Source organism: Penicillium subrubescens (assembly GCF_028828155.1).
Source record: "Penicillium subrubescens strain IBT 31985 chromosome Unknown utg000009l_segment0_segment0, whole genome shotgun sequence".
NCBI classification, from domain to species: Eukaryota; Fungi; Ascomycota; class Eurotiomycetes; order Eurotiales; family Aspergillaceae; genus Penicillium; species Penicillium subrubescens.
This window is the reverse complement of record NW_026643159.1, coordinates 151,860-166,258: the sequence shown is the minus strand read 5'-3', so window position 1 is coordinate 166,258 and position 14,399 is coordinate 151,860. Positions and strand designations below refer to the sequence as shown.

The 14,399-nt window shown below is 52.8% G+C and overlaps 3 protein-coding genes across 3 annotated transcripts; all 3 read left to right on the top strand.

Moving 5' to 3' along the window:
* Positions 1-1,821: 1,821 nt before the first annotated feature.
* Positions 1,822-3,654, top strand: N7473_011145 (uncharacterized protein; the record flags this gene model as incomplete). Its single annotated transcript, XM_057157084.1, has 1 exon — positions 1,822-3,654. The coding sequence occupies one exon, from the start codon at positions 1,822-1,824 to the stop codon at positions 3,652-3,654; it is 1,833 nt and encodes a 610-aa protein (XP_057004206.1).
* A 260-nt stretch (positions 3,655-3,914) lies between these two features.
* Positions 3,915-7,631, top strand: N7473_011144 (uncharacterized protein; the record flags this gene model as incomplete). Its single annotated transcript, XM_057157083.1, has 1 exon — positions 3,915-7,631. The coding sequence occupies one exon, from the start codon at positions 3,915-3,917 to the stop codon at positions 7,629-7,631; it is 3,717 nt and encodes a 1,238-aa protein (XP_057004205.1).
* A 3,873-nt stretch (positions 7,632-11,504) lies between these two features.
* N7473_011143 (uncharacterized protein) lies at positions 11,505-13,614 on the top strand (the record flags this gene model as incomplete). Its single annotated transcript, XM_057157082.1, has 2 exons — positions 11,505-11,669; positions 11,752-13,614. 2 exons carry the CDS (start codon positions 11,505-11,507, stop codon positions 13,612-13,614), a joined length of 2,028 nt encoding a protein of 675 aa, XP_057004204.1.
* Positions 13,615-14,399: the final 785 nt, after the last annotated feature.

The window sequence follows — 14,399 nt, the reverse complement described above, 5'->3', positions numbered from 1 at the left end:
GAGAGGGTGAGTGCGCAATAGACAGGGTGAGAATCGGTGTGAGAGCGGGTGATTCTCACCCTCCGTTGTGCGATCCCCGCACTGATCCTCTCACCTGGGCTCTAAAATAGTGTTATTGGCTTACTTTGACCTGGCTGAAACGGCGGTCTCCTGGCGTTCGCAATTGCATAACCCAACCAGGATTGGCCAAATCAACGGCAAGGCTGACTTGAATGTTGCTTTTGCCACCATTACTTTTGACCAGCGGATAGGGGTTAACCCAGCAGGTCGAGTCTATCTTTCCAGGCTCCCTCCAGGGTTCTCAGAAGGCCCGAAAAAGCGTGTCTCGATCTTCTGCCAGTAGATTACAACAAAGGCGAAAAGATCCAATGCTGCATAAATGATCCAGAAATCCCAACTCTCCCAGCTCTGATACATAGGACACTATGCGTAACATTTTTCCTATGCCAGGTGGGGCTTTCCTATTTTAGCTGCCGCCGCTTTTATGGGGGCGCTCAGAGTCAGACTCAATAAGTAAATCTCAGACCGGGAATCAGACTCACTCAGCTGCTCAGTGTCATCACGTGATGACCAGTGAGGTCCAGTGAGGTCCAATGAGCGCTCACTGATCACTCACTGAGCCATCACTGATCACTCAGATGTTCACCATAGATATCTATTGAGCACCCAGTCCACGCTCAGCCCATACCCAAAGGAGCGCTTTGCCCCACAGTTCTGTGTGTCGTCCGACCAAACTTTTGATGGACCTCAATTTTCACCGTGCCCACGTCTTTTGAGGTACTCAATCCTCCAATCTCTTTTCCTCCTCGAAAAATAACGAACTGGGGTACGATGACGCAAAAATGGAGGGCTTAAACCGCCTGCCATGCACCAGCGTAGAAAAAAGTGTTCTGCTCTTACTGTATCAGACACTAAGATCTGTGTTTAAGTCGTGAAGTACAAATTGCAGCTATGTCCCTTCCTTTCAACCTACAGAACAGATTTTCTTTATCCTTTATTTTAATCTCTACTTCAATTTATTCTCTCTGGCGTTTGTCGGGATACTTTCAGTCATGGGCCAAAAGACCTTCTTTGCTCAGCAAGACGAGGCCACCAAACAACTGGCAAAGAGCGGCTATGTTTTTGGCGCTCATGCAGAAGAGGACGCTATCCGTGAAAAGGATAAACGGATACCCAAGATCAAGAGGATGTTTCCGACGCTGTCCGTCGTTGGATGGAGTGAGTTGTGACGTATTTTGTCCAGGAGGATTGCCCGCCGTGTGCCTTGCTGACTGGCTCTTAGCTTCGCTGAACAAAATGGAATCAAAGGCTACAAATCTGGGCCAGGCTGTGCGACTCCAGACCAGGAAGTTGCACGGAAACCTGGCCAGGAGCAGAGCATACTTGTTAACTTAGCTATGCACGGGCCACAATCGGCTATCCACCTACGCGCAAAGCCCTTTTTGACGAAAGCTATGATCGGTTGGGCAAACATTATGGCAAGCAACGAGGCGACGCGAATGCATACATGAATGGAAGGATTGGCAAGCATAATGTGGCCCTGCGCTACATGCCAGGAATAGGCAAATGGAGGATCACTCACGTATGCCTTTCTGGACTCTGTAGGAAAAGATCAAGAACCTCGTCGACATCTGGGAGTGCTGCTGCTCCTTCCCGCCCTCCTGTTAAACTCATTCCGCGAGAAACTGAACGCTCCACCACAGTGTGAAAAAAAAAACCCAAAATAAGGAGCGAGAAAACCAAAAATCAGCACCTATCGAAAACACGTAATTTTTACGCGTCAACCAATCGAGAGAGGCCTTACGGCCACTTTAAACCACCATGGAGGTCCTAGAACCACGTGGTGGTGGTGGAATGAACGCGTCGTTCCTTGATCTTCCCGACCGCAGCTCATCACTGTGCGGTGGGCTCGAAACTCCAACGCCAAATCGCTGGCTTTCTGATACAGTCCCAGCGCCTTTGATTGAACTGGGGCAGTCGCTGACCGAACCTGCACGTGAAACGACTCCTCATAGGGCCCTCGAGGCTCGAAATGTCAAGCGGAAGGCGTCCCGGGTGCTGGGGCGAGCCACTTTGGATACAGATGTTGAGGACACGGGTAAAGCACTCGCAGGCCTCCTAGCGCAAGTGCAAAGGGTGTACCAGGACCGGCTGGAACAGATACAGACACAGTTGGCCGAAGACCTAGAGAGCTGGAAGGCTGAACAGCAGGCTCAGGAAGACCTGCTCAAAGAACGCATCGCCACACTGGAAAGCGAAGTCACCCAGCTTCGGGCTGAACTAGAACAAGTTCGAAAGGCGACGCCAGAGCAAACCGCAGTGCCACAGTCCACTGAGCGTGGGCCAACGGTGCCAAAAACACTCCGCACTCACGATCAAGACCATCTCCGAGCCCGCGCTCAAGACTACGTACCAGGACCTAAGCCCGTATCTCGTCACAACCAACCGTCATCGAGCTTCGCGGACATCGCCGCACTGCTGGCCACCAAGCCTGGAGGGCACGGTTGGCAAGAAGTTGTACACAAGAGAAAACAGTCAAAAAGAACCGACCCAAGCAAGAAAGCCCAACCTAGTGCGCTTACGCCGGCGAAAAACGCCCCGAAAGAAGCCAGACGAATTGTCTTTCGACGCGAGCAGAGCCAAACGGCCCCCCGTGTGGACAAAGAGGACATCATCCTTGCGGTCAACCGCGGACTTGCCCAAGCCGAATTCCCAGGCTTCGTCCGGGTAATTGATGCGGGATATAGTAGCACTGGTGCGGTCACCGTGCTCTTGGAGAAAGAAGCTCTAGGGTCTATGCTAGTACCTGCCTACTGGGACTTGGTGGTTGCAGCAGCACGACAGGCAGATCCGGCAATCATTTCGGCCGAGCTACCGGAGCAGTGGTACCGAGTCAAGGTGCACGGAGTTCCGACTCGTCGCTACCTAAGCTGTGGACTAGGCCTTGCCAGGGAGGAAATCGAACTAGGAAGCCGGATCCGACTGAAGAGAGACCCTACGTGGCTTCGGCGACACAGGGATATGCAGGATGGCAGCAGGAAATGGTCTACTATCGTCGTCACTGTAGGGTCCCTCGAGGAGGCCCGGGAGCTTCTGATCCATGGGATTCGGTTTGGAGGAAACCGGTATAAGACAGAACACTACTGGGAAGTGGGGGTAGATACGGTCTGCCCTCGATGCTGCCGCCTTGGCCATCGCAGCTTCAAAGCCTGTGGGAGCAATCCGCCATGTTGCTTTATCTGTGCGGGCCCACATGAGGGACACGAGCACACTTGTCGCGTAGTAGAATGCTCGGCTAAGGCAGGCACCGCCTGCCAACACACGCCCGCGAAATGTGGTAACTGTGGAGGGCCACATTCCGCCACCGCTGGAAATTGCCCAGCTAGGCGTGCGGCTCGAAAGCAGCAACGGGATAGCAGGGAAGCCTATCGAAGCGACTCGGTGCCGTCGGCCCCGAATCGCCCGGGATCACCCACGATCGATTTGCAAAGGCCTACCGCGGGAGTGCGTAGCAGCGTAGCCTCGGAGGGTTTAGCCCCGACGAATCGGCAATCCCCCGCAGACCGACAGCCAAGAGCAGAGGAAGCGATGGACCTCAGTGACGACGCCTCGGAAGGGACTAACGCGACGGTGGATGACCAATCTGATCAATAATGCGCATCCTACAACACAACTGCCGCAAGACCTATGCAATTACGATTGCGGCACTCGAGGCTGGGCTAGAGCTAGGGGTGGGCCTAGTATGCCTTCAAGAACCTTATATAGGCAATGAATTCCGACACGGCGGATACCAGATCTACTGGCCCGAGGCGGGAGCACAGGGAAATCGCCGGGTAGCCGTGGCAATCCGGCGCGACTTATTCAACCAGGTGGTAGTGGAAGCCCGTACAGATCTCATAGATCACCCATATATCATGGCTGTGGACGTCTGGGAGCTGGGCCGAGCGAAGGAAAAGAAGCGAAGAACCCGCGTGATTAACTGCTATGATAACTGGCTTGGTCCGGGTCTATGCTGGCAGGGGGACATCGAGGAACGCAGGAGAGCGATAGAGGATGTGTACTGGGACAATGTTCTGGAGGGTAGATGTTTACTTCTCGGAGACTTCAACGCACATAGCCCGCTATGGAACCCGCAAGCGAATAGTCGCACGAATGCGAGACCACTGGAGGATCTGATCGAGAGCGAAAGTCTCTATATCAACAACACGCTAGGGATCCCGACACGGCCGAAGACAACGCCGGGGATCTCAATTATCGACCTGAGCTTGACGACAGTGGACATGGGGCCCTTGCAGGTGTGGACGGTGGATGAGGACCACACAACCGGGTCAGATCACGAGCTGCTGGTGATGGAATGGGCCCCAATAGAGCACGGATGGGAACCCCCATCGGACGAAGTGACGGGGTGGCAGATCCAGGCTCTCCAGGCAGACAGCCAAGCTCTGGAGCAAGCGAAACAGATGTGGCAAGCAGAAGCCGAACAGAGAGGGCTCCTAGACGACGCAAGTACGGCGGAGGAGGTCGAGGGAGAGGCAGTATGGGTGCAGGAAACGCTTACGGCAGTGCTCAACCAGTATGCGAAGCCAGTGCGAGTGACCCCACGGTCCAAACGCTGGTGGAATCGAGAAGTCAAAGAGGCGCGCGAGGCCTACTGCCAGGCGAGAAGAGCGTGGCAGGGGCAGCACATCACCACGATCGACCTTCGAGAAACAAGGAACGATTACTACAGGACTATTCGAAGGGCGAAACGAACGTGCTGGGAAACCTTCCTGGCAGGGCCGACGGACACCCCAGACCACCCGTGTGTGGAAACGGCCCGATGCTGGCAAGCGCTTAGGCTCACCAAGCCCAAAGCAACAGCCATCACCCCCACCCTCAAAGGGCCGCAAGGAGAGATAGCCGTGTCTATCAGCGAGAAAGAGGCACTGGTCCGAGAAACCGCCTTTCCACCAGCGCCGGGCGACAGGGAGGCTGTTGAAGTTCTCCCAGGATCTTTCCACAAGTGCATAGACGAAGCAACGGTCAAGAGAGCCCTGTTCCATCAGGCGGTTCAAAAGGCGCCCGGCATCGACAGGCTGAATTTTCGAGCCCTTCGACTCGTGTGGGAATGGGATAGCTCACGGATCGTAGCGCTAGCCCGGCAGTGCTTCCGGCTAGGCATTCACCCACAAGCATGGAAGACCGCTAAGGGAATCTTACTGAGAAAACTCGATAAGCCGGACCATACGCTCGTCAGGGCATATCGGGTCATCAGCCTGCTAAACTGCCTAGGGAAGGTGGTGGAAAAGATCGCGGCAGAGGCTATTGCAGATCACTGTGAGACGACAGGAAGCCTTCACCCCGGACAGATGGGTGGCCGCAAACAACGTAGCGCAGTGGATGCCGTGGCATGCTTGATCCAGAGCACTCACGATGCGTGGAAACAAAAGCAGCTCATGGCGGCTCTTTTCATGGATGTGGCGGGCGCGTTCGACCATGTCAACGATAGAAAACTCGTGATTCGCATGCAAGAGCTAGGCTTCGACGGTGACTTGATCCGATGGGTACAGTCGTTCCTGAGCGGTCGACTGGTCCAGCTCGTCATCGACAATATACAATGTCCAGCCCACAGGATCGACTCAGGCGTGCCTCAAGGTTCCCCGGTGTCCCCAATTTTGTTCCTTATCTACCTAAGCGGGATCTTCGACGCAATTGAAAGGGCCATCCCGGGGGTACGGCTGCTGTCGTTCGCAGACGATATGGGCTTTCTAGCGCCAGGGTACTCGGTCCAGGAAGCATGTCAGAAACTACAGGAAGCTGCCCAGGTTGCAATCGAATGGGGTGAGAGCAACCTCGTGCAGTTCGAGGCGAAGAAGACCGAGGCGGTCTTGTTCACCCGCAAGCGTGGACAGGAGCTACGGAATCAAATTCAGCGGGCCCGCATCATGGTAGGAGGCCATTCAGTCTCATTTAACCACGAGGCCACCCGGTGGCTGGGGATCTGGCTAGACGCCGGCCTCACACTAAAGATGCACTATCAGACACGCCTTCGCAAGACCCGGAATGCAGAATCTCGGGTTCAATCCTTATGTCGCGTACAAGGCCTAGCGCCAGGCCTGGTCCATCGGATCCAGGTGGCTGCGGTACAGTCGGTAGCCCTGTACGGAGCAGAACTCTGGTGGCGCGGCCAAAAGGACTGTATCACGGGAATGCAGCGGATGATCAACAGACAAGCCCGTGCGATCACAGGAATGCTTAAGACCACACCCGTGGGTCTCTTGAATAGGGAAGCGGGTCTAACGCCGGCCGAGGTCCTCCTTGAGGGCCGTCAGCTGCGGTACACGGCTCGGCTGCTTAGCCTACCGGACGATAGTCCAGCCAGATCAATCCTCCCGGTTAGTTTTCGGGAGGGCGACCAACATGCGCAACCTGGGGAGCACACCCCTGGAAATCGACTCTGGGCCGAACCGCACGGCCGGGGACCATGGTCGTTAGGACAGCACCTAGCGCGACAACTAGCAAACATCCTCCCAGCCGATCCATCTGCGGGCTTCGAGAGCGCTCGGCGTGGTAATGGCAGCGGATTTCTAGGGAGGATCATTGTCCAAAGGACTGAGGACTCTCTCACCGCAGCGCGGACGGTGCAACCAGGCAGCGCGATTTGGTCAGATGGGTCGAGGCTCGAGAACGGCCGGACAGGAGCAGGGATTGCCTGGCAAGAGCCTTGCGGAGAGTGGAGGACCCGGAGCTTTCCCCTTGGAACGGGACGAGAAGTCTTTGATGCGGAGCTTGTGGGAGTCGTGCAGGCCCTCCAGGCCGCACTGAAAGTGGATGACAGTGGTCCAATCACAGTTCTGCTGGATTCCCAAGCCGCGATTGCGAGGCTGCGACACACGCAAGCAGGCCCCGGTCAGGAACTGACGCTTCGAGCTCACGCAGCAGCCAGAGCTCTACAGGAGCGAGGCCGAGAAACCATCATTCAATGGGTGCCCGGCCATGCCGGAATCGAGGGAAATGAGAAAGCTGATGAAGCGGCAAAGCTCGCGGCTAGTCGACCGGGGTGCCATCCAGAAGGAATCACAGGACTCTCACTGGCGTTTGTCAACCGGACGTGCACGGAGAACATCCAAAACCGCAAACAAGTCTGGCTCGCCCGAGATTTAGCAAAGCGTTCTCGCTATAAACAGCGAACCTATCGACCGTATCGAGGCTGGACACTGGACCCAGTCGCATCGCGAGCCCTGAAACCGCTGGCCACCCGCTTCTTCCAGTTAAAGAGCGGCCATGCGGCTATCGGAGCTCACCTCCACCAGATTCACGCACGGGAAAGCCCTGCGTGTGAGAAAGGCGATGCACCGAAAGAGACCGTGCATCACGTTCTCTTTGAATGTCGAGCGTGGCAGCACCAGCGAATCAAGCTGTACCGCGCGCTGGATCGAGCTGGGGTCACCAGACCGTCAGCAGCCGAAGAGTGCCCAGAAGGCAGGCTTCTTGGGGAACCGAAGGCAACAGAGGCCATCTTACAATTTTTGGCCATGACGAAGGCAGCCCTGCCTCAAGACCATCACCTGGCTTTGGCAGAGCGAGCTCGACGAGATGATGAATGGGGATTAGAGGACTTGGAGGAAACTGAGAGGATGGGGGAAGGATAGCAGGAAGGGTAGCCTAGGCACTCAGCCTAGGGGACACCCATCCCGGTTGAGACACCGAGGAGAGCCACAAAAGGCTCGAATGCCCTGCGCAAATAGGCGGCTTGGGGCGAGGAAAAGGACCTGACTGTATATACATGGGGCTCACGCCCAGGAACTCATAGCAGCGGGGGTCTGGAAACAGCTATACCAAGCGGAAACAGACCCAACCTCAGACCCGTGGTCTGTCATAGCTTTAGGGCTCGATACGGACAATAAACTTGATTAATAATAATACACAGGAAATGGTTATCTCCTGGAAAGATATGGTCAATTGGAATTCGATGGAGGCGATACTTCTTGAGGGTGGGTTTAAATATATACTCTCAGTGGAATTGACACTCCCTGTCTCTGGCACGTCGTCAGGAGTACCAACTACGTTTTGGGTTCCTGGAAACCTAGATGATTATGACTATGAGCGAATTAGTGAAGACAGCTTACGCGCGTCCACAGAATGGTATGGATTCCGATGGGCTCCAGGAATATCCAGTGGATTCCTCGGATGGAACAGTCTATAAATTAATAGATTAATTAATCGGTTATCCAGCGGGTTCCCAGGAGCAATCTCTTTTGTGGGCTTCTTGGCTCCGGGGATCTGGCGGTTCGTCAAACATGCGTTCCGGTGCGCGTGCTCAATGTAGAGAGAAGCTATGCTTCGACATTACATGCAGAATATTATTTTCTTAGTAGAGCCTTGCTCAGGGTAAGACTTGGGGTCTCCCAGTAGATTCATGCACTCGCTATAGGATTAGCACTCCCTCCATGCCTGTCCAAGAGACCATGGAACCAGTAGGCAAGGGTTCCCAGGAGCATGCAGTTTAATTGATTGGCTGACGGGGTGATTACCAAAATGAAACGTCAAGTTATTGATGGCAATGCTTTTTTGATGGGAGAGTGGGGCAAATCAAAGAACGAGGGTTTCACGTGGATGGCGCCAGCGTGTTGAGTTTTAGTGAGGTGCCTAACGCTCAGGTTGTGCTCAGTGAGCAAATCAGAGCGCTCAGTGAGTGGATCATGCTTGCTCAGTGAGCAGATCGGGAATTGCTAAGGACACCCTAAACTGATTAGGTTAACTATCTAATATCAGATATTATGTAAGATTTGCTGAATTCCAACAATTTGCTATAGCAACAGTATGCACCTTATTATTGTTTTTATTATTCTGGGGCTGTTGGTATCACCAGCTAGGTACTGTGTACACAGCTAAGTGGACAGCATGTATGCTCGAAAGGCGAAAGTCAATTGATTTTGGTAGATAGACGTTCCAGGTCAAGCTTGGTCCAATACCCCTGGATCCATACGGCGGGAGCCGCAGCTTAGCAAGATTACGTACAACATGTATTTGCTTATTCTGACGGGAGGATATCTCCCGACAGATAGAGAATGAATACTTTACTGCGTAGAGAACCAGAATCAAAACTCTTTTCACCTCATCCTTTGATATTTCCTCTTTTGGTTCCGTTACGCCGATCGACTAGTAAATCCATCGTATTTCTGTAGCTATACAGGGCATTCGTGATATTTATCCTTCCCCCTCACCAAAGTCTGTTTATCAAAGTAGGCCAATGAACTCCACGGATTGATCCTTCGGAATCATTTGCCTGGGAAAGACAATTTCCAGGTTCAACAAGACCTCATAATCACAATTATTATACCATACCATACAAGGCTACAATGCTCCTCAAAATCGCGGATTCCGACAAATTATGACTCTACATGTCAGGCCCAGACTATGTACACCTGGACTCTGCACCAAAGAGTTTTGGGACAATGGTGGAGGAAACAGAGAATGTACTGGGTGAGGCAGAATGGGAGGAAAGCCGAGCCAAAAGAGAACAGCAGTCCCGTGGATTGCCTCGCACATTTAATCTCCGATTCTCCACAGACTGATTCGACCGCATCAAGATTGAAGAAGTGCCACTCAAAGGAGGTATTCTATTTAGGGCAGGCATTATGAAGAGGCATCACCTAAAAACAGAGCCTGGCAGGCTGTCCTCTCTCGATGATGCTTGCACGGATACTAAAACGGTCCCAATCTCCACTAAGCCTTTATTCATGTAGTTTCACCGCCATTTTTATACTGCGGCGGGATAAGGTCCTCCAATCAACTCTTTAATTGGTCCGCTCAATGCTAATATGTATGGAAGTTTCGTAACCCGTCAATCAGTCTACCGACCAATTTTTCCGTCACAATAACAGCCGACTGTAAGTCGGTCGTCTACCTCGATTTGGTTCTCCCTCCATAATCCTCCGTACAGGCGGGGTCCAATCAAAAGAAGGCAATAAAAGGCACCCGTCCTCTATGCTGAAATCTGTTCCATATATCGGACAAACCTTCCGATTCAATCGAAAGGAGGCGCTATATATCTGACTACAAATTGGGTACGCCATTCCATGCCGTTCCCTCGACAGAATGGTAGGCTGTTCCTGGGTTCTATTTGGCAAGAAGCCGAAGTCACCCGTCACCTCTCAACCTCCCACGGCTGAAGAGACTGCAATCATTCACGACCGAGAACCATCATGCCGAGTCCATGAGCAAATTGTGCAAGATACTAAGATTTAAGTGCCGTTGGTAGAAATGGGGACCAGGGCAGCCCCAGCTCTTCGTAGCACATGACATGGTCCAGGCAACAGAAGAGCTTGTGCATGTTGCCTTTTCCATCGTGTCACCAACGAGTCATGCTAGTACGCACAACGACATCACGATCCGCTTTGTACCAGCAAAAGCAGGAGGCGGTGAGTTGATGAAACGGAGCTAACGTTAACACTTCCGAGCAGCTATGCTTCCGAATTGGTAATTGGGAGAGGCAGAGTTAAGTATAGGTTCTGAGCCGGGGGATTGCAGAAGGCTCGGAAGGCTTCTCGTAGAACCAGACTTCGATAATCGATAAGGGTGGAGTCATTTCGGGGAATTCGGAGGGTGGATCCTTCCCTTGCTATGCTGACAAGGAATAGCGAGCGCTTCGACTCTCTCATTCGTCGTCCCCAATCCCCTTCCATCTCTTCCACCTCTGATTGGCCATACCCAATCTCTTACCATCTCCTCTTCCCTAGTCTCCAGGCTGGTCCGGAAGCATGCATCGGCGATCCGAGCGGGTCCGGTCGCAAGGCAATGGGTTGGGGGGTGACAGGTCAAGGAACCATTCGAGGCGATCACATCATTTCCATGATGAGGCTCTGCTGTACTCGAGGTCCTTGATCCCAGAGCAGCAGGAGTCAAATTTGCACGAATACGGATGTGGGCCCAATCAGATAATGGGGCCTAATACGGAGTAGTGGCACTTCGCTGCTTCACCGCGTAGAAAACATGCGGCTCTGCTGAGGATCCAAAGGTAGCTCACCGCTGGATGAGCCCATCTCTGGCTCTATTAGCCGGTAGGGGCCATAATCATGATAATCTCGTGAGGCGTGAGACTTGAGGCTCAAAGGGGAACACATCAGAAACCCAAAATGGCATTCACTGTTTCCGCTCTCACGCTACTTCCCAAGCCTCCTGCTCTTGCGTTCTCGTCACCCACTGTGAACTCGAGCGGCTCCAAATACCTCAACGTGTTCTTCTTTTCGCCATTCCTCTCCTCCTAGTATTCTCCATTCTCCATTCCTTATTCTCACCGTAACCACCTCTCTCTACCATCCGGTTTTGGCCATCTCCGCTCCTCTCCTCCTACTTTCCTTCCTGCACGCCTTATCTCCATATTCTGTTGTCCACTTCATAGAGCATCTGCTCTTTATGCTAACCTCGGACCAACTCCTCCTCTACCATTTTAACGCATCCTAATTCCGCCACTGATCATCATTAGGGGGTTACCCTGCCACACATTTTACGCTCCTCCCACAATGGCAGGCCCCTATCCTCCTGCGACCCTGGACTGCCTCCCATTCGATGTCTTCTATCAGATCGCGACGTTGTTGGGCGACCGCGACTGCATTCATCTGAGCCGCACCAATCGCGCCATCCATGAATTAATGAACAGTGACCTTATCGCGCGTAAAATTGTTGAGGTAAGAGCCGCATTCTTGTCCATACTTTCCCCATTTCGTCCTGATCAGAACCAAATACGAAAAGTCAAACGTTCACTTTCAGTCTTCCCCCTCTTTCTTCCTCTCTGGTGCTGTTGGGGCCAATGACCAAGCCCTAAAACCCAAATCTACTCTCTTCTTTCCAGTCTACGCCGACAAATTCCGGGATGCTGACGGCCCACTGCAGAGTGTGCTTGCGTACAGTAAGGAGGGACGCACCGCCCTGGCGGCCCTGTCCGGCTACCGCAAGGCTGTTGGGCACCGCTTCGATATCTGCGAAGCGATTGCCACGGCCTCCCCCTATGCAGTGGCGATGCTGGCATATGCGGCGGACTTTGTGTATCACCAGGGTGTGCTATGCTATCGGGTCGCGCATGAGATCCGTCTGCTCAATGTGCATCATGGAGCCCGCCACGAGCAGGTTTTAAATCTATACGAGGTCATTCCGAGACTTGACGCTGTCCTGCAGGAGGAGACCCCGGACGCCGCATCGAGGGTTAAATCCCTTCATTGCAGCAATGGGATTGTCGTTTTTCGCTTAGAAGGTATTAGCGCACAGCCCGACTCGTTGGTTGCAATTGATATGGCACCGCGGCAGAGTCGACATAAGAGACTACTCTTCCATAAGCCAATCCCATCATCCGGTCCGATAGTGGTACGGCATAGTCGCGCCTATCTGTGGTACGGTGTCTTTGTAGAAACACTCGGCTCTCAAGGAGCCTGGCTATGTCATGGAGTCGACCTGGCCACAGGCGAAACCATCGAGATTCAGCTAGAGCAGGTGGCGTGTGGGGATCTGGGCAAGACTATATGCTTCGAGATCCACCATGACCATCTCTATACAATCTCGACACAAGTGATCTCGGAGGATGACGAACGATTTTCCTCCTTCTACCACTGGTCCTGCTTTGCTCCCCGAAACAAAACCCGAAAATGGCGCGGCCGCCTCTGGCGTCGCGAGAATCGCGAGGGTCCCATTAACGACATGTGGACCGATCTTTCCATACGCAAGGATGAGGCCACCGGCCGCCCGATGATTCTCGAATGTCGCCGTGAATGGCCCAACGGCAACAGTGAAAATCACCGAACAACCTATATCGAACCCCTTCCCACACCAGCGGAGTTACAAGCCGACCATCCAGAAGGATACTCCGAATCCCCCTTAATAGGGGACGACTCCGACAACGAAGAAGCAGGACCTAGTAAAGACCCCGTCATCAATCGGACTTACGAACACCGGCCTGAGAAACGTCTCCGACGGAACTACCACCCGGAACACGAGGTCAGCGACGATCCAATCGACCGGCAGGAGTTTATCTACGCATATACAAAACATCACCGCTACGATCTCGCCAGTTCCACATTCATCGATCTAGTCAACGATCCCACACCCCAAGCAACCGGCGTCCGTGTCCAGGATCGCCTGCGCCTGCGCACCGTTTCGCGAAAACCTAAATGCCCCATTGACGAAGAAGGAACAGCGGGTATACCAGGTCTCCTCTTCCCGCCAACCTTACTCGACCCCAATGGCCTTCCCATCCAAGGTGCAGAAGAGCGCTTCGTCTCTCGTGGCGTCCACGTGTGGCCATCCGAGAAACCTCCCACCGAGCTACAAAATCTGCTTTGTCCAGATCAACGGTCTGGCGTGGTAATCGCCCTCGCGGACGAACGCTCCCTGATATACTCTATTTCTTGTCCCGGTCTACCAAGCCAGCACAAAGCGCTTATCTTGATCAGTTTTGATCCAGCGCTTCATCTCCCTACTTTGAGGCCACTGCCTCCATCGGAGGTGACTGGCTCTAGTTCTGATGGGCACAAGGGCATGTTCCCCCCGCCTGTGCCGAAGCCGAAGACTTCTAGTAGAGGTTTGATTCAAGAATCTGATCCGCTTTATCAGGTCATTGATCGGGGCTATTGGTTGCGGTAGTGGGGTGGGAAGACAGAAGTGCATGAGAGTATTTTCGTGGGATGTTGCCGGGTTGTGGGTAGTGGTAGGTAGCGACTGCACAATTCTACAAAATTCAAACCAAGCCAAGACACCTTGCATACAAGAGAAAGAGATCTATACGCATAATTGACATCATTCATTGGCTATTTTCTCCAGGTTTTAGTGAGAAAGTGTAACCCGGTGTAAACGGGTCATGCCTTCGCCTATTTCAAGATTATTGCAGCGGAATCCTTGGATGGCTCTAAGCGATACCTCGCATCAGGTAACACAGATCAATCTAAGCCGACTATCGGTGTCGACTGGGCTGTCAACCAGCTCAATGCATTTTCCAAAATCACAGAGAAAACACGAATTTCTGCTCAGTTGGTATTCGGGCCTCGTTCACTTTTTGGACTGTTCAGGTTGAACCAATTTCCGGGGTGCTAAGTAGATGTGATTGAAGCAGACATCTTTTGGAAAATTGACATAATTGTAGCTGTAGTTGAGCACAGTGGAATGTCGAATGAGACTGGCAAACAGTAGGGATAGTGTGGTTCATTCTTCAATGAATTCACCAGCTTAGTTTTAGAATTCAGCTTTGATTAGAAGGTGTTCCTATATCATCCATCTTTTTGGGGCGCTTCATGAATTACCACTCTATTATCGTGTCGAGAACACTTTTACTATAAACAATAAATATGCTGGTTTTGAAGAGGCACAAGCGGGGTAGGACACATATGAACAAATCGAAAGCAGCTTGCCCAGTAGCTAACATGATCAAAAAT